This window comes from Gadus chalcogrammus, chromosome 8 (genome assembly GCF_026213295.1).
Source record: "Gadus chalcogrammus isolate NIFS_2021 chromosome 8, NIFS_Gcha_1.0, whole genome shotgun sequence".
NCBI lineage: Eukaryota > Metazoa > Chordata > Actinopteri > Gadiformes > Gadidae > Gadus > Gadus chalcogrammus.
Window position 1 is genome coordinate 18,437,375 of NC_079419.1, and position 21,188 is coordinate 18,458,562.

Consider the following 21,188-nt stretch of genomic DNA (forward strand, 5'->3'; position numbering starts at 1 on the left):
GCCAAAACAAAGCCACCTCTCACAGGTCTTAACATTTTGAGGCATGCCATATATAACATGCCAAATTAACTTAGAATCAGCTTCAGAAGTGACAGATGCATCACCAAATGTTTGTATCAGTTGAATGCCATAAAGTGAACTCAACAGAACAAGGAAAGGAGTATGTGAAAGAGTTAACTTGAATCGATGCAGGTCTACATGATCACGTGATTATCGTTTAAATCAAGGTCAGAACACAACCTTGAAGAAAGCTCGTCCTTCAGACTTTGTAGCTTGCGTTCCTCCCTTTCATTGTAGGGCTAATGCATGATCACCAAGTACAACCTACAATTGTAGAATGTCAAAATTAGATGATTCATTTGAAGGATAGGAAAGTTATTGATTTTTGCTTGAATATGTTAATTTGTCATTGTCCCTGATTCAAAGAGCATCTGTTATCAGGCCGTAAACCAACAGACCGAGCCAACAATAGGCCATTGGACATAAGCATCCGTCTTGGACAAGTGACTTAAATCGCCCAAAAAATAATAAATTGCATAACTGAATATTGTGTTGTTCTCAGCATGGAAAAGGAACACAGAGCCGAAAGAAAAAAGTTAACCGGCCATGTTTCAAACTTTTGAGCACTAAAGTAAGCCCAGCTTTGGCCTGTGAGTGAGTGGCACTAAAGATTTCAAATCGGCCCCCAAATTGATATGAGGGTGACTTTCTTGCAGGTTTGAAAGGTTTGGTTTCAGGTCCTATACTGCCACCTGCTGCCAAACCTTAACCTTGTAATGCGTAGTAGTTTAGGCAATCAGATATTTTATGATGATTGAATGTGGAAATGTTGAATGTTATACTGTGCAATGTTCATATGCACATGCATATGAACGCATGCATTCATATGTGTGATTCACTAATGTCCAACTCAGGTTGGTTTAATCCTCACACGGTCTGACGGTCACATCACACCTGCTGCAATTTTCAGCATCAGTATATTATGCATACGCAATAATGCAAAGCATCAGTGTTTTGTGATATTTTTGTTTCAAGATCTGGGGTATCCTGTAGGCAGGCTTTGTATTAAAACACACACAAATTACTGTGAGGTCACAATGCGCTCAATGATAGGTTCGGGAAGCTGGACTCGTCATAATGTCTCATGTCAATCAAGTATCTGCTCAAGTTCTAAAGTTTTCATTCGCCCTTCGACGCCAAGTAGAGGTAGGTCATGAACTATAGATCTAAGTAATAAGTAGTCCCATTTTATGTCAATGCTATTATAAATCCGTCCATGGCACATTAATACATATCAATTATATATTTATCGAAGTGTAAAAGATAAATCTACCGCATTTTGCTCGATTGAAATAAGGTTACCGTGCTCGGGGCGTCGTGGACCTCGGGCCCGCCACGGCCTCTCTCACCTCACTCTCCAAACACCAAAGGGCCCTTGCCCCCCTCCTCGAAAAGTTTAATGTAATTTTAGAAAGTCATCTAACTAGTCGATAACGCTAACAATTATGTATGTTATTGCAAATGTTTTTTCACGGTGAGAACACCGATCGATTAAGCGGTAATCGTCGTAACCTTCTGTCACCATATCCGTAAAGCCGAAAACCATAACCGTAATACCGCATGAATATAGGCCTACAGATCGGTACATTTGTGGAACGTTTGTGCTGCATGTATTCACGCCATCGAACTTAATGAGGGTCATATCTGAAGCAATGCTGCTGCTGGAGATGTTAACGACTGCATTAGCTCACTCTCTTACTAGCTAGTGGCTACTGACGTTTATGTATAAATTATGTTAGTATTCGGCTCGGTGTGCGCTGTACACAGTCGTGGTTGGTTCAACTTTTCAGCGTTGAACCATGATTTTTACCGAATAATTCAGTGTCTTTATCGACTTCCAATGCAAGCAATGTTGTTGTAAACGTAATGAGACACTGTGACAGGAGCGTACAGTACAACTCCTCATCCTCATCCTCATCGTCATCCGCTTATCCGGGGTCGGGTCGCGGGGGGAGCAGCTCAAGCAGGGGGCCCCAGACTTCCCTTTCCCGGGCCACATTGACCAGCTCTGACGGGGGGATCCCGAGGCGTTCCCAGGCCAGTGTTGAGATATAATCTCTCCACCTAGTCCTGGGTCTTCCCCGAGGTCTCCTCCCCACTGGACGTGCCTGAAACACCTCCCAAGGAAGGCGCCCAGTGGGCATCCTTACCAGATGCCCGAACCACCTCAGCTGACTCCTTTCTAAGTAAAGGAGCAGCGGCTCTAATCCGAGTTCCTCACGGATGGCTGAGCTTCTCACCCTATCCCTAAGGGAGACGCCAGCCACCCTTCTGAGAAAACTCATCTCGGCCGCTTGTACCCGCGATCTCGTCCTTTCGGTCATCACCCAGCCCTCATGACCATAGGTGAGGATAGGAACGAAGATCGACCGGTAGATCGAGAGCTTTGCCTTGCGGCTCAGCTCTCTTTTCGTTACAACGGTGCGGTAAAGCGAACGCAATACCGCCCCCGCTGCTCCGATTCTCCGGCCAATCTCACGCTCCATAGTACCCTCACTCGCGAACAAGACCCCGAGGTACTTGAACTCCTTCACTTGGGCTAAGGACTCATTTCCTACCCGGAGTAAGCAATCCACCGGTTTCCTGCTAAGAGTCATGGCCTCAGATTTAGCGGTGCTGATCCTCATCCCAGCCGCTTCACACTCGGCCGCCAGCCGATCCAGTGAGTGCTGAAGGTCACAGGCCGATGATCCAATGAGGACCACATCATCTGCAAAAAGCAGTGACGAGATCCTCAGACCACCGAACTGCAACCCCTCCCCACCACGACTACGCCTCGATATCCTGTCCATGTATATCACAAACAGGATTGGTGACAAGGCGCAGCCCTGGCGGAGACCAGCACCCACTGAGAACGAAACTGACTGGCTGCCGAGAACACGAACACAGCTCTCGCTTTGGGAGTACAAAGATTGGATGGCCCTGAGGATAGACCCCCTTACCCCATACTCCCGCAGCACCTCCCACAGTTTCTCCCGGGGGACCCGGTCATACGCCTTCTCCAGATCCACAAAACACATGTAGACCGGATGGGCATACTCCCAGGCCCCCTCCAGGATCCTTGCGAGAGTGAAGAGCTGGTCCGTAGTTCCACGTCCGGGGCGAAAACCGCATTGTTCCTCTTCAATCTGAGGTTCGACGATCGGCCGAACCCTCCTTTCCAGCACCTTGGAGTAGACTTTACCAGGGAGGCTGAGAAGTGTGATACCCCGGTAATTGGCACACACTCTCTGGTCCCCCTTTTTGAACAGGGGAACCACCACCCCGGTTTGCCACTCCTTTGGCACTGTACCCGACTCCCACGCGATGTTGAATAGGCGTGTCAACCATGACAGCCCCTCAACACCCAGAGCCTTTAGCATTTCTGGCTGGATCTCATCAATCCCTGGGGCTTTGCCACTGCGGAGATGTTTGACTACCTCAGTGACCTCCACCAGGGAAATTGACGACGAAACACCATCAACCTCGAGCTCTGCCTCCAACATAGAGGGCGTGTTATTCGGATTCAGGAGTTCCTCAAAGTGTTCCTTCCAACGTCCGACGACCTCCTCAGTTGAGGTCAACAGAGTCCCATCCTTACTGTACACAGCTTGGATGGTTCCCCGTTTCCCCCTCCTGAGGTGCCGGATAGTCTTCCAGAAACACTTTGGTGCCGACCGAAAGTCCTTCTCCATGGCCTCTCCGAACTTCTCCCACACCCGCTGCTTAGCCTCCGACACGGCAGCCGCTGCAGCCCTTCGAGCCTGTCGGTACCCTGCAACCGAGTCAGGAGTCCTCCAGGATATCATATCCCGGAAGGCCTCCTTCTTCAGTCGGACGGCTTCCCTGACCACCGGTGTCCACCACGGTGTCCGAGGGTTACCGCCCCTTGAGGAGCCTAAGACCCTGAGGCCACAGCTAGCCACCGCAGCTTCAGCAATGGAGGCTTTGAACACCGCCCACTCCGGCTCAATGCCCCCAACCTCCACAGGAATGCCAGAAAAGCTCCGCCGGAGGTGTGAGTTGAAGATACCTAGGACGGGGGCCTCCTCCAGACGTTCCCAGTTCACCCGCACTACTCGTTTGGGCTTACCAGGTCTATCCGGAAAATTTCCCCCATTCCCTGATCCAACTCACAACCAGATGGTGGTCGGTTGACAGTTCCGCCCCTCTCTTTACCCGAGTGTCCAAAACATGCGGCCTCAGATCAGATGACACGATCACGAAATCGATCATCGATCTTCGGCCTAGGGTACTCTGGTACCAGGTACACTTATGAGCACCCTTATGTTCGAACATGGTGTTTGTTATGGATAATCCATGACTAGCACAGAAGTCCAATAACAAACGACCGCTCGGGTTTAGATCAGGGAGGCCGTTCCTCCCCACCACGCCTCTCCAGGTGTCTCCATCGTTGCCCACGTGGGCGTTGAAGTCTCCCAGCAGAACTACGGAGTCCCCAACTGGAGCCCCATACAGGACTCCATTCAGGGTCTCCAAGAAGGCCGAGTACTCTGAGCTGCTGTTTGGTGCATACGCACAAACAACAGTCAGAGTTTTCCCCCCTACAACCCTTAGGCGCAGGGAGGCGACCCTCTCGTCTACCGGGGTAAACTCCAACACCGCGGCGCTCAGCCGGGGATTTATGAGTATCCCCACACCCGCCCGGCGCCTCACGCCCTCGGCAACTCCGGAGAAGAATAGAGTCCAACCCTTATCCAGGAGTACGGTACCAGAGCTGAGACTGTGCGTGGAGGTAAGCCCCACCAGATCTAACTGATAGCGCTCCACCTCCCTCACAAGCTCCGGTTCCTTTCCCCACAGCGAGGTGACGTTCCACGTCCCCAGAGCCAGCTTCTGCCGCCCGGGTCTGGTCCGTCGAGACCCCTGACCTTCGCTGCCACCCATGTGGCTGCGCACCCGACCCCAACGGGTCTTCCCACAGGTGGTGGGCCCATGGGATGAAGAGAGGGGGGGTGCCACGTTGTTTGTTCGGGCTGTGCCCGACCGGGCTCCGTGGCAAACCCGGCCACCAGGCGCTCGCCATCGAGCCCTCCGTCTGGGCCTAGCTCCAGACGGGGGCCCCGGGCTTCCTCCGGGCCGGGTCACATCTCCTCTTTTTTTGTTCTTCATTGGAGTTTTTTGAACCATTCTTAGTCTGGCCCCTCACCTGAGACCACTCTGCCATGAGAGACCCTACCAGGAGCACAAGGCTCCAGACAACACAGCTCTCAGGTTCACAGGGACACGCAAACCTCTCCACCACGATAAGGTGACGGTTCCAGGAGAGGACAGTACAACTCATGCCGTTTTATTCTCTTTTCACAAATTTTTCTCACACTCTTAATTTCTTGTACCAGAATTCAAAATTGACACGCGTGGTTGGTAGGCTACACACTCGTGGTTGGTTCAACTTTTCAGCGTTGAACCGTGATTTTTACCGAATTATTCAGTGTCTTCATCGACTTCCAATGCAAGTAATGTTGTTGTAAACTTAATGAGACACCGTGATAGGAGCGTATAACTCATGACGTTTTATTCTCTTTTCACAAAATTTTCTCACACACTTTATTTCTTGTACCAGTCAGAGTATGCTTCAGACCCAAGCAGTGGTCCAATCTATGTCTGTGGTAAAGACTAATTAAATAATAAATTGAATATGTTTCATTACAGAGACTCATAGAGAGATTATCGAACAGCGACGATGGACAGGAAGACATTGTTTTCTTTGTGGGCTCAACTGACCCCTGCTTCCATCATGATGGCGGACAGGGAGTCCTACACCGAGGTGACCAGGTTCGTCCCCGCCCCCCCTACTGAGGCCAAGCCCCCGGGCCTTAACCCCCGCTACCCTCGTGGGGCTAGGCTGCCCCGGTTGGCTGTGGCTGAGGAGGCTGACGGCCAGGAAGCCTGGATCCAGGCGGCCCACTCCGACACCGTGTCCCTCTGTGCACGGGCTCTGGGTGCCGCCTCGAGCCAGGAGACTTCCCCGGGCCAAACCCCCCCAGGTGAAGGAGATGTATAGTTTGGTGTATAGCAAATATAATTGAAGTATACAAAAGTTATTACAAGTATACTTTTACTTTTTGTGCTTAATTAAAAGTATGTTTAACGTATGTACTTTTCAAAAGTGTACTTCATAATAAATGTCATTAAGTTCCACTTTAATGTACTGAAAAAAGGTATACTAATTCTGAAATACTTAAAGTGGTATTGCATTGTACTTATAAAACGTGTACTTTATTGTAAGTGTATTGTAAATTGTATGTATGTGTACTTAGAAAAAGTATACTTAATAGCAAAGTAGAAGTGTATTTTAGTATACATGCAGAAAGTTAATCTCAAGTTGTATTAGAGTTAGGGCTTTGACTTTTGCCCAAAAATCATATTCGAAGTTCGTTTGTTTATAAATATTAATATTCAAATATATTTGAATATTTATTAATAATATTTTGACCATTAAATGCCTTCAGTAAGACCTGGGCTGAATCCCAATACTTAGTACATACTATTTCTGTTCAGTGTCTACTGAACAGAAGCGTTCTACGCATAGCTGAAGACCGTACGGTCTACAGCTATGCGTAGAACGCTTCTGAACGCTTCCGAACACCGCCGAAACTTCACCGGATGTTTGGAGATGACGTATCTCCCCTCAGATGCCGGCAAAACTACCATGATAAGTTACCTGTTTTCCGTCTGGTCATCGTTGCTATAAAATAAAAAATGTCTCTTTTTACTTAATTACTTACTTTACTTTTTTACTATTTTTAATGACTCTTTTTTCGCCGCTTTCTACAATGTCTTTCTAAGCCGCTGTTGGTAGTGTCGGGTCAGCCATCACTTCTTCGTTCGTTACCAGACTCCGGTTGCATTGTGGGATAGCGTAGTGACCTCCTGTTGTATACTGTGGCGGTAGTACCAATGGGTAGTACGCATTCTTTAACGTTTTCCGTACTACACAATGCGTACTGAGCATTCGGACGCGCTATATTTGTGGTGTACCACAAAATGCATACTATAAGTATGAGTATTCGGATTCAGCCCTGGATTGGGTTTTGCAAGGTTTGTTTACCGGCATGGCTATGGTTACCGGTCTTGCGTGTTCCAACGGTTTATTGGGTTTCTGATAAATCGCTGTCTAATCAATACTTCATTCACTGCCTCCTCCGTCGTCATTACAATATTATGAATAGACTGCGTCGGGTTCTCCGACGTCTCTCCCTCTTGGCCTGCCCATAACAGGTTCGAATATTAAGGGCTGCCTAATATTTGTTCGAATTTTGATTTATTTTTTTATATTCTAATTATATTCTAATTACGAAGTTCGAAGTCAAAGCCCTTATTAGAGTCCCTTAGAAAAATTGCAAATAGGTGGTCATTTAGTGTACTTATGTTAGTACACTTATTTTGAAGTCCTGTGTACTACACTATTAAAATGCTTTATTAAAGTGTACTTCATTTCCCCTCATTAGAAGTGGCTGACCCTGACCACCATCGTGGGTCTAGGCTGCCCTGGTTGGCTGCCCCAGCCGCTGGCAGCAACGAGAGGATCGTCCTCCGCCCCCCCACTGAGGCCAAGCCCCCTGGCCTTAACCCCCGCTACCCTCGTGGGTCTAGGCTGCCCCGGTTGGCTGCCCCAGCCGCTGGCGCCAGCGACAGGATCGTCCTCCGCCCCCCTACTGAGGCCAAGCCCCCGGGCCTTAACCCCCGCTACCCTCGTGGGTCTAGGCTGCCCCGGTTGGCTGTGGCTGAGGAGGCTGACGGCCAGGAAGCCTGGATCACGGCGGCCCACTCCGACACCGTGTCCCCCCGTGCACGGGCTCTGGGTGCCGCCTCGAGACAGGAGACTTCCCCGGGCCAAACCCCCCCAGGTGAAGAAGTTGTATACTTTAGTGCAGGGGTACTCAAGTAGAAATGATGAGGGGCCACAACATTTTTTTTCAGTGACTCAAGGGGCCATTTATTGGGACCGTGTAAATTACGTGCTTACGTCTCTGCGTCTAAAACGACCCTAAATCGGCCTTGACTATATATATTTTTAATAATTAAAAAAACTTTTCAAAACAGCTCGAGGGCCATTAATAGACACCCCGCGGGCCACAAAAGGCCCGTGGGCCGCTACTTGAGTATGACGTTTAGTGTATTGCAAATATAATTAAAGTATACAAAAGTATACTTTCACTTTTTGTGCTTAAATTAAAGTATGTTTAACGTATTTACTTTTCAAAATTGTACTTCGCAATAAATGTCATTTCCAAAGTTCCACTTTAATGTACTGAAAAAAAAGTACACTAATTCTGAAATTCTGACTTAAAGTGGTATTGCATTGTACTTATAAAAAGTGTACTTTATTGTAAGTGTATTGTAAATTGTACGTATGTGGACTTAGAAAAAGTATACTGAATAGCAAAGTACTTTAGTATACTTGCAGAAGGTTAATCTCAAATTGTATTACAGTGCCTTAGAAAAATTGCGAATACGTTTTTTATTAAAGTGTACTTAAATTCCCCTCATTAGAAGTGGCGGACCCTGACAGGATCGTCCTCCGCCCTACTGAGGCCAAGCCCCCACATAGACCCCCAGGTGAACCAATAGTACACTCTATTGTAGTACAAATATAATTGAAGTATACAAAAGTTATTCCAAGTATATTTGTTGCTTTAAAGTATGCTTAACGTGTACTATTAAAGTGTCCTTCACAGTGGATCTGCGGGACACCTCGCTGAGCTCCGCCTCCTCGTCCCGGAACGCCGCTGCCTCCGCCCGCCGCCGGGCGCTCAGAGGCGCCGAGGCAGACCACTCTGGGACGGAGCGCTCCCAATCCGCCAACGGCCAGAGGTCCCAGGCCCCAGGCAGGATCGTCCTCCGCCTCCCTACTGAGGCCAAGCCCCCGGGCCTTAACCCCCGCTACCCTCGTGGGTCTAGGCTCCCCTGGTTGGCTGCCCCAGCCGCTGGCGCCAACGACAGGATCGTCCTCCGCCCCCCTACTGAGGCCAAGCCCCCGGGCCTTAAACCCCGACACCGTGTCCCTCTGTGCACGGGCTCTGGGTGCCGCCTCGAGCCAGGATACTTCCCCGGGCCAAACCCCCCCAGGTGAAGAAGTCGTATACTTTAGTGTATTGCAAATATAATTGAAGCATACAAAAGTTATGACAAGTATACTTTTACTTTTTGTGCTTAATTAAAAGTATGTTTAACGTATGTACTTTTCAAAAGTGTACTTCATAAAAGTCATTAAGTTCCACTTTAATGTACTGAAAAAAAAGTATTCTAATTCTGAAATACTTAAAGTGGTACTGCATTGTACTTATAAAAAGTGTACTTTATTGTAAGTGTATTGTAAGTTGTACGTATGTGTACTTAGAAAAAGTATACTAAATAGCAAAGTAGAAGTGTATTTTAGTATACTTGCAGAAAGTTAATCTCAAATTGTATTAGAGTGCCTTAGAAAAATTGCAAATAGGTGGTCATTTAGTGTACTTATGTAAGTACACTTATTTTCAAGTCCTGTGTACTACACTATTAAAATGTTTTATCAAAGTGTACTTAATTTCCCCTCATTAGAAGTGGCTGACCCTGACCACCATCGTGGGGCTAGGCTGCCCCGGTTGGCTGCCCCAGCCGCTGGCGCCAACGACAGGATCGTCCTCCGCCCTACTGAGGCCGATCCCCCACATAGACCCCCAGGTGAACAAGTAGTACACTTTATTGTAGTACAAATATAATTGAAGCATACAAAAGTTATTCCAAGTATATTTGTTGCTTTAAAGTATGCTTAACGTGTACTTTTAAACAGTGTCCTTCACAGTGGATCTGTGGGACGCCCCGCTGAGCTCCGCCCCCTCTTCCTGGAACGCCGCTGCCTCCGCCCGCTGCCGGGCGCTCGGAGGCGCCGAGGCGGACCTCTCTGGGACGGAGCGCTCCCAGTTCGCCAACGGCCAGAGGTCCCAGGCCCCAGGCAGCCCGCCGGCCTCTGACGTTCCTGAAGGCGTGGCGGGCAGAGGTAAGTACGCGTTGAGCCCGTTTCCCCCTGTGCAGGAGCGTCTGAGGAACGGCAGGATCCCCCGGGAGAAGCTCCGGGGCCCGTCCCCCCACCAGGCAGGGGAAGAGGCCGGGCCCTCTGGGAAGAGGCAGATGAACGGGGGCCGCTGTTTCCCCGACCAGAGGCTGACCGCTGAGCCCGAGCTGGAGGAGAAGCTGTTGGATAGCAGAGGTAAGAATGGCATCTCTTACACAAATAAATCAATCCAAAGTAACTTCTTTTTTTATAGGATTGAGCCTGCATACCAGAAAACTTTAATTATTAGCCCAGGCTTTTATTTGTTTCAATCCCTGAACTCAAGCGGCTTGTGTTTGGGACAGGTGTCCATATGGAACAGGCCTTTAATTCCATTGGATTTTCCTTTTGGTGAACTGATGCCATCTATTGGCGAAAGTTGGTAATGCTCTAAAATACGTCTGTGATGTTGTCACGCGACCCTGGCAAGGCGCCGGTGTCTAATTGAGACCGGCGTTTATTTTTCAAACGTGTGTGTGTGCAGATGAGGGCTCCCAGGGCTCCCTCAGCGGCCCCCAGCGAGACCCACCCGGGCCCCACCCCTTCCCCAAACCTGAGCTGGCCATGACACAGAGCCTCACTCATCAGCTCAGAGAACTGGTGAGACGCACACACACCACACACTCAGAATTTTCCCACACACACACACACACACACACAGAATTAGTCGAAGCAATCCGAACTTGTGTTTCATCTGACTGACCTGCTGTGGTTCTGAACGCAGGCAGGAGAAGATGGAAGGGCTCACGGTGCTGCGCAGTCTGGCCCAGAACCACGTGGACACGCTGCTCCCACCGCAAAGGCCTAGCTCATACCAAAGGGGAGGAAAGGCAACCAATAACTGGCGACCCGCATGCCCCCCTTAGCCGTGCCCCCGAGTCGAGATATTCAGTACGAACTTCTCGCTACTGCCGCACCTGACGCACCTAGCCACCCCCCGGCCTAAACCAACAAGCTATTTTACCCAGGCAGCTAAGCGCACCTACCAGGGACACTCGTATCAAACAAATACAAAAAAAATAATAATAAAAATAAACAACCAGCCAGGCAACTGTTGGCGTCCCAAATGACGTTTACTTAGCTGCACAACTACCAGAAATAAACAAGTCTCCAACCGCACAAAATGAACCAAACAGCTACCGTACTGTACTGAAATAACCAAACCTAATCAAATTAACTCAAATTTAAACAGATTAATTCAACTCATAACAATTAACTGCATCTCCCCAAAGTCTGAAAAACAAGCCTGTAACATTGCTTTGTCTACTCACCGGACTGTTGACCAAACAATGGAACGACGGAACCTCCCGGAAAGATTCCCAACTAACGTCACTCCATTCACAAATCCAATACAGGAGGGAGACTAAATCGACGCTCCAAACTCACTGTACAAACAATTTATTGGACGAGCCCCCACTTTGTTACGCACCTGGCCTAGGGGCGCCAGGCTACACAACAAAAACACGGGAGACAACAGTTTCCCAATCAAAATAAGTATTTTAATCAAACCAATCCAATCCAAGTGCTCACATTATAATAAAAGTATGGGATGTGGAAGTCAGTAAGTCCGTAGTGTGGAGTGTGTATGCATGAGTGGATTATAGGGGTGTGTTGTTTTAACATAAGTGTTGAAAGGTGTGCATGGCTATGGAGCTGAAAAGAACCGAGAGGGAAGGACTGGGGAAGCAGACTCTTATAGGGCGTTGGCACCCGGGCCCAGGTGCACGCCAATCACTCCTAATGACCAATTAAGTAGGCCTAGGTCTCTGCTCCCCAGTCCTAGAAACAAATGGAAGACACAACATACAGGGAACCGTCACACCCCCCCCCATAAAGACGGAGTCCCAAAGGGATCACCGGCAACCCATTTAACATTAGATAAATATATACCATCTACTCTCTATCATACCCAACCTCTACTCCAATGGCCGCCTGCCCACTGTCACAGGCCTCCACCCCAGCAACCGGTACCACGGAAGCACTTTAAGGGGTGCAAGACAGACGGAGGCAAAAAGGACCAACGGAGACCGGACCTCAACTTTTGATTAGGTTTGTCAGTTAACTGGCATGTATGACAAGTTTTGACAAATGCTGACACATCTCTCCTCATACGAGGCCAAAAGAAATGCCTAAGTAGTCTATCATAAGTTTTTCTCACACCAGCATGTCCAGATTCATTATGCGCTACTTTTAACACTGACTGGCGAAGTTTCTCTGGCAACACAATTTGGAACACTGGTTCACCCACAAACCTTCCTTTATGTGACAGCCATTTTCTCACCAACAATGAGTCCTTCAGAAAATACCCACAAGCACTGTCAAACAGCTCCTCCTCTGGCCGTACCAATGGAAATATCTCCTTCAGATAGGCATCAGCCTGCTGTTCCGCAACCAGATCTGAACGGGTTATGGACAATGGAAAATCAGAAAGAGGTATCGAAAACTTTTCAGATACTTTTGCCTTAATTGAATCATTTAAATGAGATTTCTCTTTTAACTTAGCCATTGCACGGGTCACCGTACACGCTGTAAAAACCTCTGGGAAGTCATGTTCACATTCATCAGCTTCCTCCGTTACCAAGGGAACAGAGGTCACCACTGCCGGCAGCGGCGGGACCCCAGCCCAGACCTTAGCACCCACCAGGTCGTTGCCCAGGATCAGCGTCACACCCGGAATAGGCAGTGCTGGGCGCACAGCGAGCTTTGCTTCTCCCTGGAACAGTTCACATTTTAGGACAACATTATGCAAGGGAACCAACAAAATATTCATGTCTAAGCCCCGGATAGGAACCTTATCACCAGTGTCAGAAACATTAGTCAAAGGTAGAATACCAGCTTGAATGAATGAATCAAAAGCCCCAGTGTCCCTCAAAATAGTTACCGGTACTTCTTCCCCACCTTGCACCAAAGACACAGTCCCCTGCATGATAAATGGACGGTAAGAATTCAGAGCTACAACCGATGTATCCTCATTTGAACCGAAAGTAGGTGTAACACAAGTGGACACCGGACGAACTGGAGCTGCCGTAGCAACCCCTTTTGGTTCCCAATGACCCGCCTTAGGGGAATTTAACAAGAAGCAATCTTTTTTCCAGTGCCCCCATTTGTTACAGTGATGGCAAACCTTCCCCGAGTCACGCACATCATCCCTACTGTTGTTGGCGTTAGCTCTGGAATCGACAGGCAGAGGTTTATTAAATCGGCCATGCGACTCACTGGCAGCAACATAATTGCCACCGCCCGCTCTAAACTCTCCACGGTGCGTTAAAACAAAGTCATCTGCGAGCGCCGCCGCATCTGCTGCGTTGCGTGCTTTCTGCTCACTGATATATGTTGCCACACGAGCTGGAACAGAATCTTTGAACTGCTCCAAAATCATCAAATCTTGTAAGCCTTCGAAATCTTCCACCTCCGAGGCGTTACACCAGCGGTTAAAGCTCGTCGTCAAATCACGTGCAAATTCCAAATGACTTTGTCTGTCATGTTTCTTCCAAAATCGAAACCGCTGCCTATACGCCTCAGGAACGAGCTCATATGACTTCAGTACCACCGCCTTAACACGGGCATACTCTTGACTGTCAGCCGCATTCATAGCCGAAAAAACCTCTTGCGCCCTGCCTGTTAAGACGCACTGCAGCATCAATGTGCGCGCCGAGTCAGGCCATTTACGCACATCTGCCACCCTCTCAAACATGGCAAAGAATGCCTCAGGATCACGTTCGGAAAACTTGGGCACCAGACGTAGATTGCCACTAATGTCAAACCCCCCTGCAGACCGTTCTGCAGGTTCTGAAAACACTTGTGCAGCCGCTGAAATCTTGCCATCCCCTATCAAGTCCAGTCTATTTTGCTCTACCTGCAACTTAGCCAGTTCTGTCTGCTGTTTCATTTTTTCAATAGCATACTCACTATCTAGCCTAAGTTGTTCCCGATCAGTTTGTAATTTCGCTTGCAAAATGATTAATTCTTTTTGTTGGTCGAACGTCAACCCTGACATAGCTGCTGGTGAAGGCACCTCCATTGCGGCACCTACTGCGGGAGAAAGAGACGCCTCCTCTTTCTTATCCCGTTCCTCAGTTGAAACCGCTATACCACATAGCTCTCTTTTCAAAACTTCCAACAATGTCTCCTTTAACCTTCTATCACTAGCTTCAATTTTCAACCCAAAACGATCTGCAACGTTCAGCAATTGGTCTTTGGTGCATTGATTTAAGAGCTCCACCGAGGGAGACTGAACAACGTCATCCACTGACACCATCCTGGGTATTGTGCGCTTTAAGAGCCTCCTAGCTGGCAAACCAAACAAACTAAATACAATACAAGTGTCCCCCTAGCCTATATAAACCCCAGCTAACTCCACCCTCTTCGTGTGCCGGTTGCGGAGGATTTCTACGCACTGAAGGCCACCGCAAAGGCCTAGCTCATACCAAAGGGGAGGAAAGGCAACCAATAACTGGCGACCCGCATGCCCCCCTTAGCCGTGCCCCCGAGTCGAGATATTCAGTACGAACTTCTCGCTACTGCCGCACCTGACGCACCTAGCCACCCCCCGGCCTAAACCAACGAGCTATTTTACCCAGGCAGCTAAGCGCACCTACCAGGGACACTCGTATCAAACAAATACAAAAAAAAAAATAATAAAAATAAACAACCAGCCAGGCAACTGTTGGCGTCCCAAATGACGTTTACTTAGCTGCACAACTACCAGAAATAAACAAGTCTCCAACCGCACAAAATGAACCAAACAGCTACCGTACTGTACTGAAATAACCAAACCTAATCAAATTAACTCAAATTTAAACAGATTAATTCAACTCATAACAATTAACTGCATCTCCCCAAAGTCTGAAAAACAAGCCTGTAACATTGCTTTGTCTACTCACCGGACTGTTGACCAAACAATGGAACGACGGAACCTCCCGGAAAGATTCCCAACTAACGTCACTCCATTCACAAATCCAATACAGGAGGGAGACTAAATCGACGCTCCAAACTCACTGTACAAACAATTTATTGGACGAGCCCCCACTTTGTTACGCACCTGGCCTAGGGGCGCCAGGCTACACAACAAAAACACGGGAGACAACAGTTTCCCAATCAAAATAAGTATTTTAATCAAACCAATCCAATCCAAGTGCTCACATTATAATAAAAGTATGGGATGTGGAAGTCAGTAAGTCCGTAGTGTGGAGTGTGTATGCATGAGTGGATTATAGGGGTGTGTTGTTTTAACATAAGTGTTGAAAGGTGTGCATGGCTATGGAGCTGAAAAGAACCGAGAGGGAAGGACTGGGGAAGCAGACTCTTATAGGGCGTTGGCACCCGGGCCCAGGTGCACGCATATCACTCCTAATGACCAATTAAGTAGGCCTAGGTCTCTGCTCCCCAGTCCTAGAAACAAATGGAAGACACAACATACAGGGAACCGTCACATGTACTACACTATTAAAATGTTTTATCAAAGTGTACTTAATTTCCCCTCATTAGAAGTGGCTGACCCTGACCACCATCGTGGGGCTAGGCTGCCCCGGTTGGCTGCCCCAGCCGCTGGCGCCAACGACAGGATCGTCCTCCGCCCTACTGAGGCCGAGCCCCCACATAGACCCCCAGGTGAACAAGTAGTACACTTTATTGTAGTACAAATATAATTGAAGCATACAAAAGTTATTCCAAGTATATTTGTTGCTTTAAAGTATGCTTAACGTGTACTTTTAAACAGTGTCCTTCACAGTGGATCTGTGGGACGCCCCGCTGAGCTCCGCCCCCTCTTCCTGGAACGCCGCTGCCTCCGCCCGCTGCCGGGCGCTCGGAGGCGCCGAGGCGGACCTCTCTGGGACGGAGCGCTCCCAGTTCGCCAACGGCCAGAGGTCCCAGGCCCCAGGCAGCCCGCCGGCCTCTGACGTTCCTGAAGGCGTGGCGGGCAGAGGTAAGTACGCGTTGAGCCCGTTTCCCCCTGTGCAGGAGCGTCTGAGGAACGGCAGGATCCCCCGGGAGAAGCTCCGGGGCCCGTCCCCCCACCAGGCAGGGGAAGAGGCCGGGCCCTCTGGGAAGAGGCAGATGAACGGGGGCCGCTGTTTCCCCGACCAGAGGCTGACCGCTGAGCCCGAGCTGGAGGAGAAGCTGTTGGATAGCAGAGGTAAGAATGGCATCTCTTACACAAATAAATCAATCCAAAGTAACTCTTCTTTTTTTATAGGATTGAGCCTGCATACCAGAAAACTTTAATTATTAGCCCAGGCTTTTATTTGTTTCAATCCCTGAACTCAAGCGGCTTGTGTTTGGGACAGGTGTCCATATGGAACAGGCCTTTAATTCCATTGGATTTTCCTTTTGGTGAACTGATGCCATCTATTGGCGAAAGTTGGTAATGCTCTAAAATACGTCTGTGATGTTGTCACGCGACCCTGGCAAGGCGCCGGTGTCTAATTGAGACCGGCGTTTATTTTTCAAACGTGTGTGTGTGCAGATGAGGGCTCCCAGGGCTCCCTCAGCGGCCCCCAGCGAGACCCACCCGGGCCCCACCCCTTCCCCAAACCTGAGCTGGCCATGACACAGAGCCTCACTCATCAGCTCAGAGAACTGGTGAGACGCACACACACCACACACTCAGAATTTTCCCACACACACACACACACACACACAGAATTAGTCGAAGCAATCCGAACTTGTGTTTCATCTGACTGACCTGCTGTGGTTCTGAACGCAGGCAGGAGAAGATGGAAGGGCTCACGGTGCTGCGCAGTCTGGCCCAGAACCACGTGGACACGCTGCTCCCCAGGCTCCGCAACGTCTGCCTCGCCCTCGTTCAAGAGGTAGCTCCCCCTCTCTGGGCCTGCTCCCTGGTGCTCTCTCTCTCTCTACCACGTAACATGGAGACCAGCGTCTGTCACTGTGGGTGGGCGTGTGAGTGGGCGGGCGGCTGGGTGTGGACAGTCCGTCACTGTCTGCAAGTGTAAAACTGACTCAATCCTGTCTACAGCTTAGTCTATATACCTTGCTGTGTGTAAAACCATCCCCATCAATTCTACACCATAGAACGAGTGGTTGATTCGACATGAACAATGTTAGCAAAAAACAGCCTTGAATGAAGCGAGGAGTGTGAAACGTACTATAATGTAACGCCTTCATTCATATAACGCTTTCCAAGACACTCAAAGAACCTTTACAGAGTGAGTGGTGTCTACCACGTGTGTGTCTGGTTCTCAGGTGAAGAACCTGCGTTCGGGCGTGTCCCGCGTAGCCGTGTGCACGCTGGGCGTCCTGTACTGCCACCTGCAGCGGGCCATGGACAAGAAGGTGGACACCACGGCCAGGGCGCTGCTACACAAGGTGGCCGAGAGCAACGCCTTCATCCGGGAGGAAGTGGACGCAGCGCTGGGCCACATGGTGCGGCACTGCACGCCGGCACGCTGCATCAACGCCTTCCTGGACGGGGGTTTGAGGTCAGGGGGCTGCACGCACACGCACAACGCGGACACAAACACACTGTATTGCGCCTTGTTATGTTTTCTAGTATATCTACCACAGTAACGGTATTGCAAGATCAAATCTGTGATTTATATAAAGTACAAAGAATCAGCGGCAGATGCAAACGCACAACAGAAAAAATAGACATTTAAACAGGACTTGAGTGTCAAAGGAAACGTTTCTAACATCCTTAATCTGCTTTGGACTGGTAGGTAGGATACTCCAGAGGTCTAGCCGATGTTTCCTTATCTCCATCCGTTGTGTACTTCTGTGGTTTGTGTCTCTTTGTGTGCGTCCTTCATGTTGAGCCTGTGTGCGTCTGCAACCACCTGAGCGCGGCGGTGAGGAAGTGCGCCGCCCAGCACCTGGCCGACCTGCTGGAGAGGGCGGGCATGGCCCGCCTGCTGTCCGGAGGGAAGGACGTGACGGACAGAATCCTCCCGGCCGTGGTCAAGCTGGCCCTGGACTCCTCCCCGGAACCCAGGCACGTAGAGCCCCCGGTGGCTTCCTGTGTTGGCTGAAGGCTTTGGCATGTGACGTGCCGGTCTCACTCCTCCCCCTTCAGGTCCTTTGGCCGCCGGATGTTGCTGTACCTGTCCTCCCACCGGGACTTTGATAGCCTGCTGGAGAAGAACATCCCCACCAAGGACCTTTCCGCCGCCCGCAAGGCGGTCAGTGGACTCAAGGCAAAGGTACGGAAGGCCCCGCCCTCTTGCCCCACCCTACCGCTTGGTGACGGGTCTGGTGAACGTTGTTGTTGTTGTGTTTGTTGTGTCAGGGTCAGGGTCAGGGTCTGGGTGAGACGCCCCAGACCCCAGCCTCGCTTCCCGGCAGTGGCACCGCCAGGGCCTCGACGCTCCAAAGGAAGCTCCCCAAACAGACCATAGCCCCCAGCCCGACCACCACCACTGCCACCCCCACCAACACCGCCACCACCACCCCCAGGTGAGACTCCTCCCAGACACATGACAGCCACCTTGGAAATATGTTGGTGAAAGTAAAAGCCTAACTTATGCTATGAGGTCAGCTCCTCTCTCGGGGTCGTGTTCCAGAGCACACATGATGGCTTTTGTTTGCAATGTCGCTCCTATATTAATTATGCATTCGTTCGTTTTCTCAACTTGAAGCAAACTTTAAGAATATCTTTTATCTTATTTCCAAGATCATATATATATATATGTAGCAAGTATGTATGCAGTTTCATGACATTATATTTTGTGGTACCCTCCAGGGAGCCCAACAGCAAGTACAGCTCCAAACCTCAGGGGCCCATCATCGAAGACAAGGCTGAGTACATCAGGCAGCTCACCGCTCTGCTGGAGTCCAAGGACTTCAGGGAGCGCATCAAAGGCCTCGACCAGCTGGTGGCCGACTGCCAGCACAACCCCAGCATGGTCATCCGCAGCCTGTTCCCGGTCCGTAAAACCCCCCACCGCTCGTAAACGCCCGCTACCTCACACTCGCCCTTATCCCCTCTCCTGGTTGGACTCCCTCCTGTCCCCTTTTTGTTCACCTGTTCCCCGTTTCTCCCCGCTCCCCCAGGTGTTTGACCTCTTCAGAGACCGCCTGCTGGAGTCCAACCGTAAGGTGAACCTGTACGCCCTGGAGGCCCTGCAGGGGATGGTGCGCCTGCTGAAGGACGACCTGTCCGGGGTGCTCAACCACCTGGTGCCCGCCATCGTGGACAACCACCTCAACTCCAAGAACCGCGCCGTGTACTCGGCCGCCACAGGGGCCCTCTGCGAGCTGGTGCTGAACCTCGGTGAGGGCCCGGTGGGGAGCTATCCAGAACACGGTCCGGTCTGACCACGGCGTTGTCCTTGTTACTCATGTGTTCTTCCCTTGCCCCTCTCCAGACAACAGCCTCCTCCTGGAGCCGTTCTGCTTCAAGGCACGGGTTCTTAACGGCCAAGCAAAGGTGGATCTGATCGAGAAGGTTGCAGGTTTGTTAATGGCTAATATGTTTTTGTTTTGTTTTTTGCAATGATCAGCACCAAACATACGTATACCATTGTGTGGCCAATCAAGAGGCATCTGATCCGCTCTGCTCTGCCGCCTCCTCTCCTCTGTCTCCTCCCGTCTCCCATTATTTTTTCTCTTCCTTGGTTTCCTCCTCCTTCTCTTCCTCTTTCTCCTCCCCTCCCCCTTTCCCGCCGTCTCCTCCTCCCCCCCCCCCAGAGCTGGTGATGGAGCTGTACCCCCGCCGGCCCCAGCTGGTGGAGCAGAAGGCGCTGCCCCTGCTGTGGGGCCTGCTGGGCCCGTCCAGCGGCAGCGTGCACCGGGCGACCACCAGCCTGTGCCGAGCACTCCACCATCAGATGGGGCCCGGCCTGCGGCAGAGCGCCGCCTCCCAGCCCCCGAGCGTCGGCAGGACCTCAACCAGATGCTGAGAACCATGTCCTGAATAAAAAATGACCTAAGGACGGGAACGAGAAGACTCACTGCTCTCTTTGCACTTTTACAGGTAGCTTGTGTTGCACTTTAACAGGTACAATTTTCCATTACAATTAGGGCATTTTATCCAAAGCGACTTACATCGGATAATACACACATTGACACACCGACGGCAGAGTCAACCATGCAAGGTGACCGCCAGCTCGTCGGGAGCAGTTAGGGTTAAGTGACTTGCTCCGGAACCTGTCAACACTCGCTAGGAGGAGCTGGGGATCGAACTAGCAACCTATTACAATACAACTGCTCTACCTCCTGAGCTAAGCCGATCCGAACAGGTAGCCTCTCAAAGCCTGTTATCAAAGCCTGGGGCCTCATTGATCAACCGTACTTACGCACAGATTTGTGCGTAAGGAGGGCGTAAGATCATTGCTACGCAAAGTATGGAATTTACCAAAATGTACGAACAGAATCTAGTGGTAGAATAGCGATGTTACAAGTGCAAAGCAAAGCATTTAAGAGTGTCAACGTCTGCATTAAGCAATCGACATCCACAGATGTCCCATGTTTACTTTAATTAGAAAACATTCAATTACTCCTTTGTCTAATTTTAAACAGACAAATTACCTAATTGGTGTCAAACCTTATAAAAGACAGCTGTGAGAAATCTAGTGCAATGGCTTATCTTGCGTTATTGGAAGACTTGGCAAACCATGCGCTCCGCAGGGAGCGCGTCTTCAAAGATTGTACTGATCTGCTTGGAGAGAGCACAGAGTGGCTTCTTAGTAGGTACCACTCCGCAAAGAATGTACTGCTGGATTTGTGTCGTGATTTAGGGCCAATGTTGGCTCGAGACACGAGACTCACAAACGCAATCCCTGTGCATATCCAACTCCTTTCCACCCTGGGATTTTTAGCTACCGGCACATTTCAGCGTGAGGTTGGAGACATATCCGGCACTTCTCAGCCATCGATGAGTAGGACCGTGCCGGCGGTGTTGGACGCAATTATTTCCCTGGCCCCAAACTACATCCAGTTCCCTTACAGAGATCCCCAACAAGCCGAAATCAAACGGGGCTTTCACGCCATCGCCGGATTCCCAAACATAATTGGAGCCATAGATTGCACCCACATAGCCACAAAAGCACCGTCAACTAACAAATTTAACTATGTTAACAGAAAGGGGTCTCATTCTGTCAACGTGCAAATCGTTTGTGATGCAAATCTATCCTTG

General features: G+C 49.9%; 1 protein-coding gene and 1 pseudogene across 2 annotated transcripts; one reads left to right on the forward strand and one right to left on the reverse strand.

The window, feature by feature from the left end:
- Window positions 1–9,748: 9,748 nt before the first annotated feature.
- Window positions 9,749–15,358, reverse strand: LOC130386892 (uncharacterized). 2 transcript variants are annotated; one of them, XM_056595752.1, is made up of 2 exons: window positions 10,800–15,358; window positions 9,749–10,236 (listed from the first exon to the last, which is right to left on the reverse strand). In XM_056595752.1, exon 1 carries the CDS (start codon window positions 14,352–14,354, stop codon window positions 12,039–12,041), a length of 2,316 nt encoding a protein of 771 aa, XP_056451727.1. In that variant the 5' UTR covers window positions 14,355–15,358; the 3' UTR covers window positions 9,749–10,236; window positions 10,800–12,038. The 2 variants fall into 2 exon arrangements, with proteins under 2 accessions (XP_056451727.1, XP_056451728.1); XM_056595753.1 differs by lacking the exon at window positions 9,749–10,236 and having other exon boundaries at window positions 10,889–10,900; window positions 11,368–15,358.
- Window positions 15,350–19,953, forward strand: LOC130387905 (TOG array regulator of axonemal microtubules protein 1-like; annotated as a pseudogene).
- Window positions 19,954–21,188: the final 1,235 nt, after the last annotated feature.